A 22,325-nucleotide genomic window follows, 5' to 3' on the forward strand; every position below is an offset into this window, starting at 1 on the left:
CGCAGATGCGGTGTTTGCTCCCTGTAAAGATGCTGCTAGTGCCATGATCAGCGTAGCTCTAGTGTTAGTGGGAGTTGCGCTAAAAAGGGTTTCCGTGGGGTAATGTTGCGAGTGGTTGCTTATGTCGTGTCAACATATGTTAGGTGTCTGAGGCTTGCAATGTCGGACACAGGATCCTATTATTTACTGTCAAACTATCTGCGGCACACTCATCAATCATATGGTGAAACATGAGAGGAATATTATCGGCAATCTGAATCGAGACCCGCCCATTGCGTCACTAATGAAGTACATGAGGACGTGAGTATCTGAGTACTCAAGAAGGCCTCTGAATGAGGTGGGGTTCGACGATCAGCAATTGACTAACTCCAGCTTAATGCCTTTAAAGATGGCCCAGGCGAGGCTTAGCAGTGCTAACAGTGCCCGGGGCTCTACCAGCCACTATTAGCCTGTCCCATGGGCATTCCAGCTTCATCGCCAAGAGAGCTGCTAAAGACTAAACCCTCTGGCGTTTTCACAAGGCTCTTGCCTATGTGGGACAGCATGACGTTCATGCAGCTGTCCGTTTCCGACGATAGAATTCATTATGATGTAGACGAACCGCGGCTCCAAGCTGGTCTAAGCCCCGGGGGAAAAGGTGGAACGGGAGATACCTTGGCTTGTAGGTTCTTCTTTGTTGGATAGTTCAGCATCTGCCCATGGGTCTAGGAAGGTGCGACCCGTGTAGGTCGTAGTAGGTCGTAGTGGGCTGTGTGGGCTTTGTTGCTGCTGATGCTGCTTCTGCTGAAACACTACCCACTCCAAGCTTCCACCTCAGGGAAGGAACGACCAACACCTGCATGCTAGGAGAGTTGTGATTGAGGTAGACTCCCACAGAAGTGTAATTATCAGAGCATGGAAGCTTCCAAGATTGGCAACACCATCAGTTCACTTCTTGCCTTGTCTCGTTTCTTTCTCCCATTTGGCCTCCATGTTGGGTCATCAAGCTCCAAGCAGGTCTTTCCTTTTCTAACTCAAGGATCAAAGGCAGATCCACCCGACTTGAGCGCACCTATCTAGCAGCCTCCTAATCCGGCAGACTTGACTCCTCGGTTTATGGAGGATCTTCGAAAAGCTTTTGAGCAAGACAGCGCAGCTTCTGTCAAAATGACCCAAGTTAGAGAAGTAGCCGAGGACGACGACATGACGGCCCCTCCACGACCGGAGAAGGTGCCTACCCAGCCGAGTCGGCGAAACACACACGACAATTTGATGGACACGACAAACAGGCTACAAAAACACCACTCAGAGAACAATAATCCGTTCAAGAAGGCAGCCACATCGCAAGATGACATGGATGTGCTGCGCCGTCCCAGTGACAAGGTCAGCGAGGGGACCGAGCTCCGTTTATATCGCCAGATCGAGGAGCTACGTGAGCAGTTACGTGCCGAGCAGCAAAAGACAAAGGCAGCAGAACATCAACGCACGGGCGACGAGGAGAGCATGAAGTCCGGGTTTGAGGAGCTTGTGAACAACAACGAGCTGCTGGTCAAGACTGTTGACAAGTTGGAGAAAGAGTCAAAACGACTCAAGGAAGAGCTTGAGGATGCCCGGACACATATCTTTGCCCTCCAGCCATATCGCAAGGATCTGACCCCAGAGGAGGTCGGGCGTGACTATGACGATCTCGTCAACAGCGTTTCCGATTGGGTCGACAAGCTCATGTCGCCTGCCCTTGACGACGAAGACGCTCCAGCCGAGCTTACACGGATTGCGCGAAAGAGCCCCGGCGAGATCTCATGGCTTAAGAGAAACATGCAGAAGCACGGCGATTTGGTGCAAGGTTCTATGTTTGCGGAGACGGATATTGACATTGGCATTGCCATCATCATGAGATATCTCTACGACAACATCTTCCAGAAGATCCTGTACGATACAGTTTCGAGCCAGGTGAATGTGCTTACATTTGTCGAGGGATCGATGCAGACGAACGTCGAGCCGAAACGAGACCTTTTCGCCATCCGCACCTGGTCCGCCGAGGCTTACAATGCCATCCTCTGCTCGCCACAGTTCAGACAAGAACGGGAGAGGCGTATGAGGAACCTCACCTTGGAGCTTGCAGGAGGCTTTCGGGTCTTCCATAGGGATGATGACTGGAACAGCTTCTGCGTCAACTTTCAGGATAGCTGCATTAAGCCAGCCATGAAGCTGTATGAGAAGTTGTTGGTCTCCACACACCATTTCTATCTCGATATCAACCCATACATTATATTGAGCAACGGGCAATTGGAGCAGTCCATCCAGTTCCTCGACGAATTGCCCAATCTCGCTTGCGAGAACATCCTGCAGGCCCGCAAGAAGTTCAACCTGGCGAAGCTGGATCCAAAGCCGACGAAGAAGGATCTGTATGAGAATCTTACCAATGTGGTCACAACCGTCCCGGCTCTGTATATGAGGCAGGTCGGCAGAGGAGACACCATCAGGGAACCGACCATTGTTCGCAAACAGCAGATGCTGGTGGCATGGGGCCCGCCGGAGAAGAAGGAGAAGTTCATGCACAACGACGAGGGCTTGATGAACATCATCTTGTTCACAAGGACCAAGGACAGGGAGAAGGAGAGGGGCGTAGAAGCATCAGTTTGGCAAGCCCCGTGGAAGTTAGGATAGCGTTCTGGCCTCCACCGCCCACGCTCGTGACGATTTACGCCATCAAGGATTGGAATTTGTGGGAGAATAGGCGGCGTTAGGTTGGCTTCGCTGGTACGGGGAGGAGGTTTGTCTATGCCATGTTTTGGCTCGCGTGCCTGCTACAAAACACAAATCGCAAGCTTGGCCCTAATTGAGCACAACGGCTGCCATTTCACTTAGATACTGCAATGATGATACCACACGAAGCTGGCCTTTTTTTCGATGAATGAAGCCCAGGTTTTGATTTACAGTGCCACGGATTGAGGTTGATTTTGCCACGTTCAAGAAAAGGCAATGTGCGCCAGTTGATCAGATCAGAAGCAAAAGCAATTTCCCGCCTTCTTCTGGAAGGCTTCTAGTGTTTCCCGCAACCCGGTCAGCGGCGAAGGCAATGGCGTTCGAGAAGGATTCTCAGCCACAGCCCTCGTCGCGTGATCAAGATTAGACCTTGAAATCTACCCAAGGTAGAAGAACGTGCTCCGATGGCAGATCCACCTCCGTTCGGTCAGGCCAGCAGCTACGTCAAGCTTGGCGTCTCGGTGGAGCGCACAGGATCGGCTTGATCGATTGCTTGCTTGCTTGGTGAAGCGCGATTGCACTCTTGTCGCGAGTCTGTCCAGGTCCGCAGCTTACCTTTGGTCAGGTACTTGGCAGCGCAGTTGGTGCGCAGTTGTTCACTGAGCTGGCACGCTCTATCTAACTTAGCTACCTAGGCCTGTGACTAAGTAGAAAGAAAAGAGTCAGGCATTCTACAGCATCTTAAGCGAGTGAATGATGGCGCGCGCTAGACGGCGGGAGGCTGAGCGCCAGAGAGGGGAGAGAGTGAGGCTCTCTGAATGTACCGTGTACCGGTACTCGCTTGGGCTACCGTTGGGCATGGCTTCAAGGCAGGGTGACCGGTCTGTTTTGTTTGACCGCGGCGGAGAGGTGGATTCGGCGGGGGCACCTGCACACACCTGCACCTAGCGTTATCTCGGGCTACCTGAGCTGAGGTACATACATGCAGGTGGAGGTCCACTCGAACGGGCCTGTAGGATGCCTGGAAGCCTGCTGTAATGACGAGCATTCTGCCTGCGCGCGCCGTCTGTTTGTCCCCCCTCCCACCCACCAATGCCAACACTCATCGTTCAAGTCCAATGACTCTACTCTATCCAATCCTGGGGAACCAAGGACCTGCACGATCACTCTACCTACAGTAGGCAGCTAAGGCTATCCGGCTGCTTGCCTGTGGTAAAGTGCGGATAAGGTGAGAGTGAGAGGGAGAGGGCGAGTTGCCTCACCAGCCAGACTTTCTTCCAGTCTCCCTCGGCTTTCTACTCCGCCACAGCTCAAGGTGAAATCCAAATCCAACCCAACAGGTCTACCAGGTCTAGCCTGTCCACCGTGGTCCATTCCAGGAAGCGTTAGTTGACTCTCAGTCTTGCCTTGCACCGCACCGCGCTCTCAAGAAAGTCTCATCTGTCCTCGCTCGGTCGATCCCATCCATCGCCTTGGCAAGGTGATGCCCAGGCTCAGGCTCAGGCCCGTATGACCTTGATACGACTTCCGCGCAACTCCAAGTCGGATGGGCCCCGAGAGGCTGAAAGTCTTAGGCTAGCCAGGACTACACTGAGGTCACCGAACAGTAAGTCTGCCGTTTCCTTCTGTTTCGCTTCCCTCTTACTCTCCTGCTCTGCGTGGCTCTTTCATTCAATCATCCCGAAGAGACATGCCATTTTCACCGGATATTCTCTATATGCCTATTCATGCCCACAGAGAAAAGGCTTTCGTCGGACTGCTGCCGCCGGCTTCCGCGAGGCTCAGTTGAGGTATCATGGTGCTGCGACAACTGAAGCAGCTCTTTGGCAAGCAGAAAGACAACAAAGAACAAAGGCACACTCCTTCCTACCTTTCAACACCATCAATCACAACAAAGCCACCTGTAACTCTTGCCCCAAAGGCTCCAAGGGACGACGTGCGATCTCATTCGGGGCCTCGTCGCTACACCAATCACGTAGATCCAGAAGAGACTGCACCGCTCGAGGATCTCATCACCGCCAACCTCAGGCTTGCCGATAGACTTACAGACCAAAGGACTAATGACATTCCTCCAGACTCTCGGCTAGGCTCCTACATTCATTCGAGCTCTTGTAATGACCAGAACTCGGATCGTTTGATCCAACACAGTAACAACAACACTGCTCCGCACCCGAGCAGTGCCGATATCAGAACACAGCACGTGGATAGCCTGGTCGAAGACAACCTCTTTGCCTCGCCAACCTCGACATCTCAGACCACAGCAAGACATGAGCTGTCGACCTCGGCGGCCATGGCTTCATCATCAGTAATTCGGCCGCCGGGCTACCGGCCTGCCAGCCCGTCCTTGCTGGAAGGCTTCGATGACCTCGACACTTTGCCAACCAGGTCGACGCAGAATTTACGGCAAACAGCAGCGCCTCCAGCCATGGCCACTATGACAACACAGAATGTCCCGCGATTTCGGTACCAGCTTGATCCGTCTCTTCTTGGTGATTTCGGCGATGAGAACAGTGCCGCCAGTTCTCGATCGGCACCACAAACTTCACCAGCCACGCAGAATCAGTCTGTACATCTGACATCTACAAGACCGGCACAACAGCGCGGCTATGGCCCTATATCTGCTTCAATCCTTGGAGGCTTTGAAGATGAACAGGGCTTCACAGTAAACAGTACCAGCAGATCAAGCACAAGCAGGTCAAGCCAACCGCGCCAGCAACAGCAGCAGTCACCGGCAAGGAATGCAAACAATCCATATGTGAAGATTATTGAAGCCCGCCAGAACGCCATGACTATGGCGTATCTGCGCAATAAGAAGACCGACAGCGGCGTTGATCTACCTGCATTCCCAACTGATGATATTGGGTAGGTTCTCCCCTACTAAATCAGTTCTTCTCTCTTCTCAATCTTGTCTTGCACTTTGTCACTACCACACCCTTTATCACACAAGCATTCAGTCTCTCTTTCTCTCTCTCTCCAGAAAGCTTACACAGTCTCAGATTCGGTCAACGATACCAGAGGTCAGGGGATACGACCCAGGTTAGCAACCAGCGCATCCCCATCGACGTTCTCAGCGGCGAACGAGAGTGCATCGTCTGCACCGAAACTAAACCCGTGGCTTGGTTCCCTGCCCTCTCGGTGTCCAAGTACTGCACACACGCGCCGACGACATGCTTGGTCTGCATAGGCGCATCCATTCGATCGGATCTTGACAACAGGCTCTGGAACGAGATTCGATGCCCGGAGTGTCGAGGGACCATGGAGTACGAGGACGTGCAGCGCTATGCAGACGATGATACTAAGACCAGGTACGCTTTGGAGCCAACCGGGAACTGATCAGTCTCCTCAACAGTTTCCCGTATCTAACACCTTGACAGATATCAAGATCTCACCTTCCGCCACGCCATGTCCGAATCGCCCCATTTCATCTGGTGCACCGCAGGCTGCGGATCAGGTCAGATCCATGACAGCGGCAGTCAGCAGCCCATCGTAGCATGCGTCAAATGCGGAGCACGCTCGTGTTTCCACCACTCAGTACCATGGCATGAGAATCTCTCGTGCGACGAGTACGACGCCCTCCTGGCGGACCCGGAGAAATTCCGCAGCCGCTTTGAGATCGACAACGACGAAGTCGCTACTGCCGACGAGGCGCGTCGAGCTCAGGAGGACGCAGACCGAGCCTACGCCCAGAGCCTTCTGGCCGAGGAGCAGCGAGCTGTTGACGAGGAGCGGAGGGAACGTCTGCGGCGGGAAGAAGAGGCACGCACGGCGAGGCAGCGTGCGGAGCGCGAGGAGCAGCAGCGGACGCTTGCCGAGCAGAGGAAGATTGCTGCCAGGCGGATGTATCAGGAGGATGAGAGCCAGAAGACGATTGCTCGCACGACGAAACCTTGTCCCGGATGCGGTTGGGCGATTGAGAAGAATGCAGGATGGTAAGTCATCAACATGAACCGACTGGATGGGACCTTGCTAATTTGATGTTTCGCAGCTCACACATGACATGTAAGAACACCCCTTTCCTTTCTTTCGTCTCTTCACTACCTCATCACCCCCAATGGAATACGGATGGTCAAGTGATCAATCCCAATTGTTGAAAAGCATCAACAACAACGAAAGAAACAAACAGGACGCTAAACTCGGGCGTCAGGTCTCAAATGCCGATATGAGTTCTGCTGGAGCTGCAACGTGAAGTGGGCACGCGGCCACAACAACTACTGCAGCCGTGGGGTTTGATCCTCCATCAATCAAACCCCCAACACCCTCGCCACTCACGCGTCTCGGAGCCGTCACCGTTTCTTTTGACCCTATGCCTACCTGCCTGCGAGGGACTTGCTTGCTGAGACTTGTGTCTTTTGTTTTTCTTCTAGGCATAAAGTGCGGTCATCAGTTCTGCTACGACTGCCTGGCGGACCACCGAGAGGTGCTGGAGAAGGACAACAGCGCGCACCAGCCGACGTGTCCGTGGCATCCGGACAATCTGAAGGAGTGAATGACGGGGCTGTTGGTGATGGGGATCTCAATTATGTACCACGGTTGTTGTTCTTGGATGATGTACATCGGAGTTGGGACTTGATTTGTATTTTGGGAGCGATTGTCTTTAGGAGCATGGTAGATACCTCTAGATGTCTTTGAAAATGAGAAATGACAAGACTGAATATATGCTTTGTATAGCTGAAGCTGGGATCAGATAATCAGTTTCCCATCAGCACCACTATTCAGATGATTTCAATCCAAGCCATTTATCGTAGTCTATGTGCGATGCCGTGGCGCGCCTGGTTGCAGAAGAAAGTGGGTGGGGCTTGAGTTGTCAACCTTGGTTGTTTCTCCCAACGGCCGCACGGAGAGGCCAGGCATGAAAAGATCTCAAAAACAGCTCGCTCGTCAGCTACTGTTTCACCTCACAAACATACGTCTACATCTAAGGGCCGTCTGTATTTTTTGCGCCCCCAATATAAGTGTGGAAAAACCGGCCATGGACACCAGCAAGAACAGCCTTCGAGTTCTTTTGATTGGCGCTGGAGGCCGAGAGCATGCTCTGGTGTGGAAACTGTCCCAGGCGCCGTTCGGTCGAGCACGTCTTCGTCTTTTCCCGGAAATGGAGCCACGTCACATGGAGATGGGATTCCAAACATTGCCATCGATGGTGCGGCTCGTCAGGACGACTATCCGGCCATCGTCAAGCTCCGCTCGACAGCTTACAATCGGTTTGGTGGTTGTCGGGGCCTGACCAAGCCGTCGTAGACGGCCATCGAAGGATATTTTCGGGATTGTGAGACCACAGATCTGCAACGAGTTGTTGGAAGGACACTGACGGTCTGGTAGGCGGAATTCCGTGCTTCTCTCCCTCTAAAGAAGCTGCAGAGGTCGAAGCTCCAAGACGTTTGCGAAAGACGTCATGCAAAAGTACAGCATCCTGACGGCCGCCTATCGAAACTTTGATTTAAGTCTACCCGAGCAGCTGGAATCAGCAAAGCAGTATATTCAGGCCGCCACGCATTAAGTCGTCATCAAAGCCAGCAGGCTGGCCGCAGGTAAAGGCGTCGTCCTCCCGGACACCAAGGAGAACGCATGTCAAGAGTTGGAGGCCTTTGTCCAAGGGAGATTTGAAGAAGCTGGATTGTCTGTTGTTATCGAGGAGTTCATGGAGGGCGACGAGATCAGTGTCCTAACATTCAGCGATGGTAAAACATTCAAATCACTGGCCCCCGGGTCAAGATCATAAACGAATATTTGATGGCAACAAGGGACCTAACACTGGAGGAATGGGCTTTTATGCTCCGACGACTTTCGTCGGCCCCGAATTGATGTCCGAGATTGAGGAAAAGATTCTGAAGGCTACATTTGATGGCTTACATGCTGAAGGTTTGCTTCCCTTGTTTGTTTTGTTTGCCTGTTATATTCTCCTCTCAGTTCCCATAGTCTGTGGAGATCTATGGCAAGGCCTCTGTTACTTTCCAACAGCTAATATACTTCAGGCCGTACATTCTGAGGCCTGCTTTTCACTGGCATTATGTTAACTCGATCTGCGCCGAAAGTGCTGGAGTATAATGCACGATTCGGTGACCCAGAAACACAGAGCATAATGCTATTACTCTCGCAGGATACGGATTTGGCGGTAGTGCTCTTATCATGCACCCAGGAATCTCTGGACAAGGTTCAAATGTCATTTCGTTCTGGTTACGCTTGCAATGTGGTAGTGACCGCTTCAGGCTATCCTGGGTCGTATATCACGGGTCAAGTCATTAAAATTGGCTCATTGTCTTCTCCAGACATTCATATATTCCATGCTGGTACGATTATGAGTGGTAGCGTTTTGAAAACTATGGGAGGGCGGGTCTTCTCTGTTGCTGCGTACGACGACTCTCTTGAGACAGCTGTCAAGCTCGCATATCAAGGGGTAGAGAGCATAAACTTTGATGGGATGTTCTTTCGTAAGGACATTGCTCGTCGGTAAGGAGAGTCATGTTTACTTGATTGTGATCAATTACTAATGCTTGGATAGGTGTTTACCAAAGTCATAACTCTTACAGCAACTTGAAACCGCCCGGAACAGCCTTCTGGAACAGTTCTCCAGGATCATTTCTCTTGCTAACTTCCTACAACAACTGCTTATTCTCTCCCGGAGTGTACCGTTGAACTGTAACTCTTTCTCATGAATAATTATCCTTCAGGCGGGATCCTCTACATACCTCCATAAGAAAAAGGAACAAATAGTCTCATGAGGAACACACTGAGGATACACCGGAACCAGTTAGCCAATATGTGGGGCATTGGCCTGCGCCCGACAAGCGAAAACCGCTTCGGTTAACGAGGGGGTATTAACGCTCTTCCTGCTCGGCAGGTCTGCCATCCGCCTTCGACAACTTCCTTCCCTAGCAATCGAACCATGAGCGCAGCGAATGGAGTTTGCACTGTTATTCTAACGAATTGCGCACACGGGGCATTTTGAAGTTGCCCCGTTTGACGACGTTGAATCGTCTTCCGAGATAGCCTTTGTCTCAAAATTGCCCTCCCTCTTCGCCGAAATGACATCTCCTTCCGCTTTGGATGGGTTTGAGCGTCAATTGCCTGAAACTAAGGGCATCGAGTCTAGCGCAATACTTGATTTCCTGAAGGAAGCCGAAGATGGTGGAATCTCGTTCAATAGTTTCATGTTGTACCGTCATGGCGCCGTTGTCGCCGAACATTGGTGGTCTCCCTATCGACCAAACTTACGGCACATGATGCACTCAGCTACGAAAAGCTTCCTATCTGCCGCAGTCGGCTTTGCAGTCTCCGAGGGGTTTTTTTCTCTAAACGACAAAGTCATATCATTCTTTCCTGACCATGCGCCAGTAGATCCGGAGCCAAAGTTGGCTTCAATGACTGTGGAGGATCTTCTAACTCAAACCAGCGGACACGCCACTGGGGCATCAGGAGGGACTTGGCGCAGTATAAAAAGCAGTTGGATCGAACAGTTTTTTAAGATTCCAGTTGCTTACGAGCCAAGCACATACTTCAAGTACACCAGCGCTACAAGCTTTATGCTATCGGCTATTATACACCAGACCACCGGTCAAAGCACACACTCTTTTCTGATGCCCAGGCTCTTTCAGCCATTGGGAATCACGGACATTCAATGGGATGTTGGGCCGGAAGGTATCAACCCAGGAGGCAACGGTATCAGCTGTCGAACTAGTGATCTACTCAAACTAGCGGTCCTACACCTAAACAACGGTATATGGGAAGGGCGTCGGCTTCTTCCCGAAGCATGGGTTAGAAATGCTACAACTTCGAAGCGAGGCAATCCATACGGGTATCACTGGTGGATGGGTCCCGATAAGGCATATTATGCCTACGGTCTATTTGGGCAATTTGCATTTGTCTTCCCCAAACATGATGCCATTCTTGTCACAACGAGCTCCGTACCGCCAGGGGAGCAAGCGCTTAGGGCTCTCGTTTGGCGTCATTTCCCAGCCATGTTTAGCTCTGAGAATCCGTCGATAGACTCTACTACTGGTAGGAATTTGTCAACATTCTTAAGCGGAAGTCTATATACGCAAGGCCTGTTACCCGGTGACCCCTGTCTTGGAGCTACGGATATCTCGGACAAATTATTTGTCGCTAAAGAAAATCACGACCAACTTGACGCATTTTCATTTGACTTTTCTAACAGTAAATGTACATTTTATGCCTGGGATCACCGAGGACTACACCGCGTAGAAGTAGGTCTAGATCGATGGTTAGAGGGTGAAACTACAATGTCCGGCGGACCTTTACATCACGGCTACGAACCGCCAGTTTTGAGGGTCGTAGCGAGAGGTGCTTGGTTATTACCAACGACATTTGTAATGGTCTGGAATTTTGTTGAGACGGCGTTTCAAGACTGTGTGACTGTGCGGATGACGAACGAGAACGAGGCGGTCTTCGAGCGAGGCGTTAATGTCAACTCATTCGGGACACAGCGAGCGCCTATCACCTCGCATGTTATGGGAAAGGGGAGTGGCGCATTTGCAGGACTTCGCATAGCAGATCGAGTGTTAGAAGTCTCTGATAAGGTCGCTGCGCTCCCCGACCCACGACGTACGATACCTTTCTCCTGTGGTTCCGCGTCTTTCGGCGAATTGCTTGACAACGTAGACGCAAAAGCAATATTGGAGAAAATAGTGCCTGGCTTGAGTTCACATCCAGATTTCGCCAGGGCAAGACCATATAATCTCTACACACTGGCAGATAATGTGCCTCAGCTCACCTCTGATGTACTTCAGTACTTGGATACACAACTCTATAAGATAGTGCTTTCTTAAACTTTGTGGGTAATCTTTGGCGGCAGTAGTCAAGTGTGATAGATTAAATAACCAATAGTGATGCTTCGTCCAAATGCTGAGTAGGAGTGACTAGCTCAAATCACGAACTTTAGATTAGTAGTATTAGTTACTGTTTTATATACTTATAAAGTCGTCATTGAACAGTTCAGTGCACAGTTAGCGTATCAGTGGGAGTCTTTGGAAATGGAATGAGGTTCCGAGTTCATTAAAATTGTATCGCCACGAATTAAACAATCTTCTCTGCCGACTTTTTTGCCTCATTCTTCTAGACTTTGAATGAATGATTTCAATTTAATTCCTATCGAATCATTCTGAACACAGAATGAGACGTCGGTCACTTGGTATTCGACACTCTCAACATCACCCTGCAAGGATAGCCAACAGGCTAACATCATGCCCTGTAAAAGCCAGGTTTTCCGTCTTGCGTCATCTGGGAAAGGGTCCTGACCTGAACCCTTATCGCACTTTTGCTCTTCGAAAGCCTGTTCGTATTTTGATTTCCAGCTGTGGTAGCTCTGGAGCCATTTGGCACTGTGTCGCTTCTTGAGGTCATCCTCATCGACCTCGAACTCCCCGTCTGGATTTCCTGGCCATGATGAGTCGTACCATACAAATCCAGTCCCCCAATCTGGAAAAAATCTATATTTATAGCCTAGCTTCTTTTCCTCTCCGCCGACGCTGGATGTGGTAGGCTGAGGCGTGCCGTTCTTCAAGGTGACTATGAAAGTTCCAGCTGCGTCGGTGGAGATGAGCAGATCATATGCCGTCTCAATGGTGATCTTGAAAGCCCCATCAAGGGCAATGCATAGCCGATCAAAAATTCGCATCACGTCGGGATCTGCCATCGTGATGAAGGAATTGGACTCGTGTGTTGAGTATGTGCGAGGGTGAATAATGCTAAGAGGAGTGCGGGGTGGTATGACGAGACACGCGCGACTCTGCAGGGCAATCCGATATTGAGATCAGATGCCCTATTTCATGGAAATGGTTATTGATGTGGCAACGCATTCCTTTTTGCTAAGACTCAATGATTGCTACGGCACTCCTATTTTAAAGTTCGGAGCAACAAAGGCGAAGCGGATAGGACTGCAACGCCTTTTACCGCGCGGCTGTGCTTTCCTGTCCGCTAATTGATTGGGTAAGATGGGGTGTTTGTCCACCTGAGCCGTCGCCAAAAGTGGCCAACATTGTTGGGGCACAACTCTAAAGCGGAATTCAAATAATTCTCATAATCATATTTTGAAAGATCGACTGTCAAACCTACACTTGGGATAGTTTTGTGACCAGATACTTCTATTATTGAATAATAAGAGTTTGGCCCAAAGGACGAACGGGAAGCTTTCTAAACATCTTATCCGCTATCTTGTCTTCTCGTGTTGAGTGCGATGAACTGCCCTCTGAGGACTGTCCAGCCGCTGCATATTCGGTCAATTCGCCGTCTGAAACAATCAATTGAACGGTTCCAATCCGCTCCCACCGAGGATGATCCAGCATGGGTGTCGGTGATGACGATGTTGGAGATTGTACTTTTCGTAGAGTGAGAAACAATGCGCGCCCATGATTTCTGTTCATTGGAGATCGGGCAACAAACATGAGCACGCTCATGATCTCATTGTTATAGTGTTGATTTGTCCATTGCTCCCTTGTCATCGGAATAGATGAACTGATGCACACTAGTCTACCCGCAAGGCGATGCCATTTCTGATCCCAATCCTGCATACCAGCATGATACGATTCCCGTCCCTGTCGTCCGATATTGCGGGCCCAATCCCATGTCTTCTTATCTTCTGTAACCTCTCTCATCATAGAGTATTTGAGGATATGGGGCTGCTTAATTTCAATAAGCCGCAATGCGTTGTTTTCGAGTTGCTGTGCAGAGGTGACATCCTTCAAGCAGACAAAAGCTGAGCGGCTATCATCTCGCAGGTATATATCCGGTGCCCACACCACATCGATGGCGCGGTGTTCTATCATCTCCCACATAAATGTGGCGTGTTCATCCCTAGGCGGCGACCGTAACGCAACGGTTCCTTTCCATCCTGCCCAGGACCACGAGGGCAGATGAGTTCGACGAGGACAGGGCTCAGACACAAACATTGACAGAGTTGAACTACTCCGATGATACCAGGCGGAAACAGAGAGAGCGAACGTGATCAGCGGTCCTGATCGCCCTCCAACTATCTCGCCGATCCACAGAGGGATGCCAAGAAATAGGTGAATGTGGTCTTCTGATTTATACATTCCAGCAATTCCGAGAAAGGCTTTGAGTGAATCTCCGTCATAACTCAACTCTCTCATAGAGAATGAACGTATATGTTCGTCCAACGCGCGCAGCTTATGGCGTACGGACAACTCCTCGTTTATAGGAAATCCGTAGTCCAGTCTGCTTGTATCATCGCCGATGATCTTGTCAGTGGTATCATCTTCAACTCCAGTCCCGTATGATTCGCTTTTGAAGATGCCCGCTAGCATGAAGTCGGACATATACATGCCCAAAGACTCGTGAACAAGGGCCAAGGGGAGGTGGATGCTCTCGTGGGTAGCCATGCACCGGCATTCCCAGTAAACTTGATGATCGGTGAAGACGAGGTGCCTATGCGATAAGATTCCTTCCTGATACGTCCAGCCTCGTCTACAGTAGTCGGACTCAAGAATCTCTATGCGAGGATCTTGAAGTGTTGACACGAGTGTGCTTCCGCTATTCAAGTGGTATGATGGCTGCGGCTTGCGCAATGTCAAGCCAACCCCAGGCAATCCGTAATTAGACCCATCACCAGCAGCCGCAACAATTGTCATCTCCGCTGACTCATAGATTGTTGTCATCTTAGAGATTAAATACTGCTTCTCGTCATCGTTAGTTTGGTCAATGCAGATTCTGTCAACCCACAAATACTGCAGGCCCATCTCTCGGGTGGCAACAACGGCATCAAGGACTGTCTTAGGGTTGTCTTCTTGAGGATCTTGGCCCCAGACGTAACTCAATGCAACATATTTGATACCCCATGCGTGCGTCTCCGGTTCAAGCGAGTCCTTGAAACAGTTGATTACTCGAAACGCCCGTTCGACCGGCTCTTGAGGTCTATTCCCTTGACAAGAGGAGTCATGAAAGTTTTTGCAAAATGAATACCACTGCTTGAGGATAGAGAAGTCGGCCGTTCTACTGAGTAGTCGAGAGCGAAGTAGTGTGTCGGCATGATCGTTCTCGTCAGGTCGTAGGCGGTATATCGAACCTACAGCGGGTATTTCCGTCTCCAGCCATTTGATTTCATGTCCTTCCGGTATAATATGATCCAGGTCAGGCACTACGGCCATAAAGACAGAGTGTTCAACCTTATTCCAGGCGCTGCTTTGCTTCAGCCTTGGCAAACTGAAAAGAGCACTGTCGCTGCTATCGAAGGCGAGGAGCTTGTAGTTCGTGTGTTGACCCGATTGCACCCTCATAGACCGGAAGAATTCGCACAGAGGGCATGCAGACAATTGTGATAACCTGGCATAGAAGCTATGCACTAAATATGCGCCATCATAAAACAATGGACCGTCGCCTATCTGGGCTGGCTCTTCTCGGTTGATGACTATCCCTTGTCTGACCCAGCTATAATACTCCTCAGCTTCTTCAAAAGATTTGTCGAGATCAAGCTGTTGACAGTGACCACATAACTCCGTTTGTGGTTCGGTCTTTCGTCTTTTATTGCTTACTTCCTCCTCGCTGTCACTTGTCAGATCAACGGGCCTTGTCCGGGTCGCCCCCCTCCAGAACAGCTTTTCAGCCATTTTGATATTGAGCTATAGCACCAAGAATGAGACATGATAAGATGACAAATCTAGCGAGCTTTCTCACAGCTTCCAAAGCTCAGCAAAAAAATTGCATGAATATATGTAAATGACGAGGAATGAGTCACAAACCTACGGTTGATAAGAACCATCCAGCTATGATTATCTTCTGTCCAGAAACAGGGCAAGACGCGACACCTCAGTACTGTAGACAATCAATAGTTAGCGCCTCGCGGGCCTAGCCGCTTCTCCTTGCCGTTTCTGGGCTTGGTTCGTGCGGCCAGGCTCTCAGCACATGCTGCGCCACTGGCCGATTCTTGAACACTGGCACCGAAGGCTTAGGAAGGGTCGCGTTCTCCAGAATGCCGCTGCTAAAGTATGCCTGACAACATACAATGCCAACACTAGGCAAAGATGCCGGACTTCCGCGATGTAGGGCATGGTGGTCTTTCATGCTAGTCAATTTCAAGTTGGTGGGAATATGTTTGCGGAACATGGGAGCGGTGTTGTTTCCTTAAGGCTCGACCACCCATCAAACCACATCCACTTCTGTAACTTAGTGTCATTCGGCAATTACAGGTCAAGTATGCTGTACCGTCTGTCCAGTGTAAATGCTCCATGCTCCCCCCAAGATGGCTAAACCTTGCGCAAAGCACCACCTGGCCTCAATTGCGGTCATGGCATATCGGATGCAAAGTCTTGTCTCTTTGAAGGCTGGCACCAAAGGCCGTAATAATGGCCTAGTTGACCATTGTGATCATTCGCGAAATGGCTCAGCCAACCAACGTATTAGGCATGCTAGGCAACAGGCTGACCTGTGTCATCCATCGACAGCCAATCCATGAAGAGAAACCAATTTTTGCTCAACGATGCTCAGATTATTTCTAAGCCTATATCTTATGGACTTCCCGACATGTCTACCAAGGTCAAGACTGAGTCTGCATTGCTATTACGACGATGGCTTCGAACACAACACCTCGTCTCAACCAAACGACGACCACATTCTTCGTTGACACGAAAGAGGCGGTTCGGTCTATGGTCCGGGTTCTATCGAAGCTGCCAATCACTACCCCAGACCTCTACATTGATCTCGAAGGAACGAATCTCTGTCGAGAAGGTACGCTCTCGATTGTTACAATTCATGTACGCAGCAGGCAGGAGATATATATTGTAGATATCACCACACTGAAACACCTGGCTTTCGACACGCCTGCCCCGAACCCCGTGGCGAACGCCAGTACTTCAACTGACATCACGACTAAGCCTGAAGATATCTCGGCCAACAGCTCTTTTTCCGAACTAAAGAAGCCAACCGTCGACTCGGTAGCTGCTTTGAATGCCAGGCTCGCCACGAGTACCCTCGAGTCCAACTTGAAACCTGTCAATGACCAGTCGAGGATCGAAGACTGGTCGCAGCAACGCCCGACTCTAAGAACAATTCTCGAGTCACCCAATATTCCCAAAGTCTTCTTTGACGTGCGCAATGACTCTGACGCGCTTTTCACTCATTATAGCATTTCTCTGAATTGCGTGCTCGACGTGCAGCTAATGGAGGTCGCAACTAGGAGCTACCGGAGATTACTTCATGGTCTGGCAAGGTGCATCTCGCAAGACGCCGGGCTCTCCTGGCGACAGTCTGTAGCGTGGCAAGATGTCAAGGATAAAGGCAAGCGTCTCTTCGGCCAGGACGACGGGACCAAGTTGGGAGTCTTTGACCAACGGCCAATGCCTGAGGTATTGCAGCAGTACTGTGTCAATGACGTAGTGTATTTGCCTAGACTGAGGGAGAAGTACTGGGGTCTGTTGTCGGAGCATTGGAGAAAAATGGTCCTGAATGAGTCTGCAGCGCGTGTGAAAGAGAGCCAAGCGAGCAACTACCGCCCACAGGGACGCCAGAAGGCCGAGGCTCCTGTGGCGTGGAACTTCTGAGAAGCATTTGTACTTGGTGTCTGGCAGAAAATCTGAATAGGAATGGGAGATGCAGATACATTGGTCCTTTTGGTTGATAACGAATTTGTAATGATTATTCTGTGAGAAGTCGTCTAGCCCATCCGCTCGATAGATGGCATTATATTTGCATTGGCAGCTATCTATACGCTCAAACAATTTTGATATCACTGATAAAACTTTGAGGATATCCCCAGTCTTGTTTCCTGTACTTCCAATCCACCGTCTTGCTGACGGGCGACATGTGAGTGCCTAGGAATGTCCCAATGCGTGCGTAAGACTTGTCCGTGTTCTTCGTCAGGACCAAGCCGTATTCTCGCATGAAAGGGGTACCTCCAACCCGACCATGACCGCTTTTCCACCCTACAGGAAGGAGATGCACATTAGACCCCACGCGATCCTTTGTGTCTTGCTTGTCGAAGGTGATGGTCTGGTATCTGCTAGCTAGGCAGCCCGCTTCGAGCGTTAACTTGCCTCCCTTGCTTTCCATTCCCGTTGCTTGCACTAACGGAGCGCGCAGGAGTATGTGCCCTGAGCTGACTTGACCGAACGGGTTCTCGATGTCCACGAGCTCGGCTTTTACTTCAAGCAACGTTGCGAAGATATGTAGCTCCATGTCCTGCCCCGAACGAATCAAGTTCGGCCAGTAGCAGTCCGTGAATGAGAGTGGACACGTAGTACTTGCCCAGCTCCACGATGGTGCTACATAGGATTGTTTATATGTAGCATTCGTTTCGTTTTTGATAGGAGCATCGCAGTATTGCCAGAGCAGTACTTGTGGGAGATGTGAGTTGAAACAGCCAAGGACATACTTGTCCCCGAGGCACTCGCTCAGCTTCTGCGCCACCGCGCCGATCGCTGGTAGTTTGTCCGTGGGAACGGTGAGTTGGCGGCGGGTGAAGTCGGTCAGCGTTTCGAACCACCGTTCACTCATCGCGATGTGATCCCCAGCCTTCCACGTCACTGGCGGAGCGTTAAGGAGCGGCGCTGATGATGATTCCAGGTCACCAAGGGCCCGATCCAACGATGTTGCCGGCTGACTGGACAAGACTGATGCCTTTGTCTTAGAGTCGGCATAGACTTGCAGCAGTCCATCGGTCAAGGCCCCAACATTGCCCGACGATGCGGGCTGTTCTATTTGTCTCTCAACGGCGATTGCCCAGACGGACGAGCGCGTCTGGACAAGCGTGTGGTCGTTATCGATGCCACAGGCCAAGGATTCGCAAGCGAGCGGCGTCTCGGAGCATTCCCAGAACACTTGGTCTTTTGAGAAGTGTACTTTTCGGGGTGACAATAGCCGCTCCTGGCAGACCCATGCTCGCTGATCTAAGGGGAAGTGGCCAATACTTTGCTCTAGAATTTTTGGCGTGACGAGTACATGCGGTCGCGCTGGCGCAGTGATTGCCCACCTGAGGCTCGCGTCTCGCTTTTTTATTGCTGTAGGGAACGTCATCATCACTGGTCTTGCTTCGCTGATGTTTCGATCCCTAAAAATGCCGGCGCTTGAGTTTCCCGAGTCCGAGGCTGCGAGGTTCAAGATAGAGTTGCTGTAGACTGAGGCCATGAGACGAACCTCACGGCTCCAGTCTGCGATTTTGCGCGGCCCTGCTTGGATTATACATAGCGAGTCTATCCAAATATAGCTAAAGCCTAGCCGTTCTGTGACATCGACTGCTTCCCTGAATGTCAAGGGCAGATCTGTACGCGGGATTCCTTCTCGAAGCGCTTGCTCATTGTCCGATGTCAGAAGCAAATTACTCAGATTCTTCCCCCAGCAATGACTGAGAGAAACAAACGGACCGGAGACGGCTCCGTTCTCCGTCTCGACCAGGCGTACTTCCGAACCCGCAATTTCGAGCAACCTCGTCGGATACGTGTCAGGTGTCACATTCTTTGTGCACGCGGTATGCTCACAAAGGCACCGGTCGATCCACTTCTTGACCAGCGCAATACTCGCAGCACCGCCGGTGTTCTCATCGGGATGGTAATCGACACAGGCATTGCACTCATCCTCGGTGATGGGAAATAGCGAAAGATGGCTCTTCTTCTCTCTAGTGGATACACAAATAGTCCAGTAACCCTCAACTCTAAGCTCATTTTCCGTGGCCTGGCTGAGCCGGGGCATGCCGGGCTCAATCGAGTCGATCGATATTGAACTGCCGCCGCGAGTCACAGACTGCAGCTTAGGACAGAAAATGCACCCTTTTGAGCTGCCATTTTCTAGATCGCGCTTGCTCCATTTCCACGATTTCGGTGGGACGATACTGATTTCTTGTGAGGTTGCATCTGTCGTTGCTCGGAAGGAGATCTTGGAGAAAACCTCCGCGCACTTCTTGCAGAGTGAGCTGTCTCTCGGTGGCGTGGCATTTGCTGCCGACTCTGGCGTTGTCTGTGCGGCTTGCGCTGAGCCATCAGGTTCCGCCGATTCCTCGCGTCTACGAGTCGGTAAAAGCTTCTGAAGGAGGCCCATTACGGGCAGTTCTCTTCTGACAGCCGCAGTTAGGAGTATGCCGGTGGAAGGACGAAAAATGATCAGGAAGAGGCTCCCGCGTCCTCCGTCGCCGCAGCATAATCTCCAACTTTTAGAATTCGGCGAAGGTCTCAATTAGGGGCCGCCATATCGGCAGCTAACGAGGTCATCGTTGGCGCCAACAAGTGTAATTAGTCGTTTGAGGCTAGCATCTTCAGCTCGCAGGACATTAGACTGGTGCAAAACGGCGGGACTATTGAAATATGGAGCCTGAGAAGCCCCGAAACTGGTCTCTTTCAGGTTAGGAAGGGTTCAGACTTAAGACCCCTATATTGATAAAGCAAGTCGGAGTCAATGCTGAGAGGCCACTTGCAATTCGGAGCGGGCGCATGGCCACAAATCAAGGTACCTCGATTGAGGCTCTTTTCTGTGCCTCGTACATTAACCTTATGTTGTGGAGAAATGTCGAGGCTTGTTGCAGGATTGTGCTCCTACGAGGTCAATCTTGCGACTGGCCCGCTTGCGGCTATGAGCTCGGCTGCGCAATAACGGTAATTCATTAGAGTATTACTGTATATCCAGGACGAAGACATAAAAATAAATGACGTTTAGATCAGAAGAATCATATTATACTAGAAAGATGTATGCCTCCCTTCCGAGATTGCTGAAAAGAGCTTTCTGCTCCCTAACTACGATTATTGAAGCTAGTTCATGTAGAACATGTGAATGATGCCACCTTATGAAACCGAGCCCATGTCCGAACCCCTCTTCACCTATCCCCTTCAATGCTTGATCCTTACGGATTCAAACCCCTCATAACTCCCAACCTAGTTCTACTTTTAAAAAAGCTACACAATATTGCGACGTTACAGTTTGTAATGTCAGTCTCGCCAGTTTTTGCTCTAATTTCATGACATCGATGACCCGATGAGCCCCAGTGTCATGCGCAAAGAAGTGACAGCGCGTCAGGCAGCTTTCCAAGGGTGGTCACACGTCGACAAGAGGATCGACATACCTACCCGATTGGGCAGGACGGTCCAGAACCAGCAGGCAGTCTGAACAATTTGGTTCGAGGGGGTTGCAGCATCACATGAGGGCTGGGTATACGATAACACTCAAAGCAATCGAGTGCTTTTTATGGAACGTTCCGTCATAACGTTTCTTGTCAGGCCTTTCAAATGTGTTGAACCAGTCTGGTAGGTCGTGAAGCAGCATGATGCTCTCGTGATTACAATGTTAATGCTTGTCTTGGGGCATCCATTGTGGTTCACAATTTGTATAAGAGATGAGTGACTTGCTATCGACAATAGAACCATAGCATACCAACACCTCCACAAGAAAATCCCCATAATGCATCTAGTTCAATCAACAATTGCTACTTTGCTAGCTGCCAGCTCAGTAGCAGCAGTGACAGTTCCCAAAACTCTGAAACGTTCCGCTGATCCCGAACTAGTTAACGGCACCTATATTGTTGATCGCCAAACTCAATTCAATAACCATAAGTCATGGACATTTACCGGCAGTTCCCTTCCTTCAGGTTTAGAGGCTAGCAACTATGCAATCGGTGGAAGCCAAGTCTATGTTCCCCAGAACGCGTATGTACAAAATGGGTATTTGAACCTCCTTGTCAACGGCGGCCAGACTGCAAAGCCGTATAAAGGCGGCGAGGTTGTGACGAGCATCTCCAACATCAAATATGCAAGCGTTCGAACAGTTGCGATTCTGACGGATCCGGCTGGTGTATGCAATGGTATGAACATATCGACATCTCTCAAGGCACATCTATTAACCAGTGACTCCAGGCATGTTCTTCTATAAGTCTGATACCCAAGAAATAGACATCGAGTGGCTTTCAGACGCCAACTCGCAGTCGAATGCTGGGACCCGGAAGCTTTGGCTCACTAACCAAGATGCCAACGGGGACGGGAAAAGCACTTATCTCGCCACCACTCCACCGACTAGCCCAACAAGCACTGAGCACGAGTATCGCGTAGACTGGACTGCCGGCCGCGTCCAGTGGTTTGTTGACGGTAGTCAGGTGTGGGAAACGACCCAGGATGTACCGACTACAGCTGGTAGTTGGATCTGGAACAACTGGAGCAATGGTGACAAGGGCTGGAGCGCGGGCCCGCCGGCTCAGGACGCACTGTTTAAGATTCGGTCAATTGACTTGTACTATAACACTGCATGAACAAAGACAATGTTTCATTTTGTAGACCTGTTGCAAACCTAGTCATTGATATCTTTTCTCAACCATGTGGCTTCTATGTAGCGCTCGCAGTTGACGGGGAACTTAAAGTGAAAACCCTTCAAAGCAATCGTTGTATGAATACTCATCATAACACACAGCTCAGCACCTAGGCCATCTACACACCGCGGCCTTGTCGGCATGTGGTATTATCCAGATCTCTAGAAGCAGTAAAAGTATATGACCACCATGCTACTCCTTCGTGATCTTAACGATTAGAAATAGACGTTGGATGTCAACCGGGTGTGGACCCCTGTTCTCTGTCCACCTGTGGGTCACCATCACCTGCTGCGCCACTATCATGCTGGTCACTGCCGATGCTCGTGTTTCAAATTCCTCTTCCTTTGCCCCTGCTTCAACAGATCTCAATCTGAAGAATGCGGATTTGCTTTCCTATGTA

General features: G+C 50.5%; 2 protein-coding genes across 2 annotated transcripts; both read left to right on the forward strand.

The window, feature by feature from the left end:
• Positions 1-1,146: 1,146 nt before the first annotated feature.
• Positions 1,147-2,646, forward strand: UCRPA7_7531 (hypothetical protein; the record flags this gene model as incomplete). Its single annotated transcript, XM_007920060.1, has 1 exon — positions 1,147-2,646. The coding sequence occupies one exon, from the start codon at positions 1,147-1,149 to the stop codon at positions 2,644-2,646; it is 1,500 nt and encodes a 499-aa protein (XP_007918251.1).
• A 3,294-nt stretch (positions 2,647-5,940) lies between these two features.
• UCRPA7_7532 (putative ibr domain-containing protein) lies at positions 5,941-6,618 on the forward strand (the record flags this gene model as incomplete). Its single annotated transcript, XM_007920061.1, has 2 exons — positions 5,941-5,990; positions 6,060-6,618. 2 exons carry the CDS (start codon positions 5,941-5,943, stop codon positions 6,616-6,618), a joined length of 609 nt encoding a protein of 202 aa, XP_007918252.1.
• Positions 6,619-22,325: the final 15,707 nt, after the last annotated feature.

Source organism: Phaeoacremonium minimum, assembly GCF_000392275.1.
Source record: "Phaeoacremonium minimum UCRPA7 unplaced genomic scaffold PA7_03_scaffold_538, whole genome shotgun sequence".
Classification (NCBI taxonomy): domain Eukaryota; kingdom Fungi; phylum Ascomycota; class Sordariomycetes; order Togniniales; family Togniniaceae; genus Phaeoacremonium; species Phaeoacremonium minimum.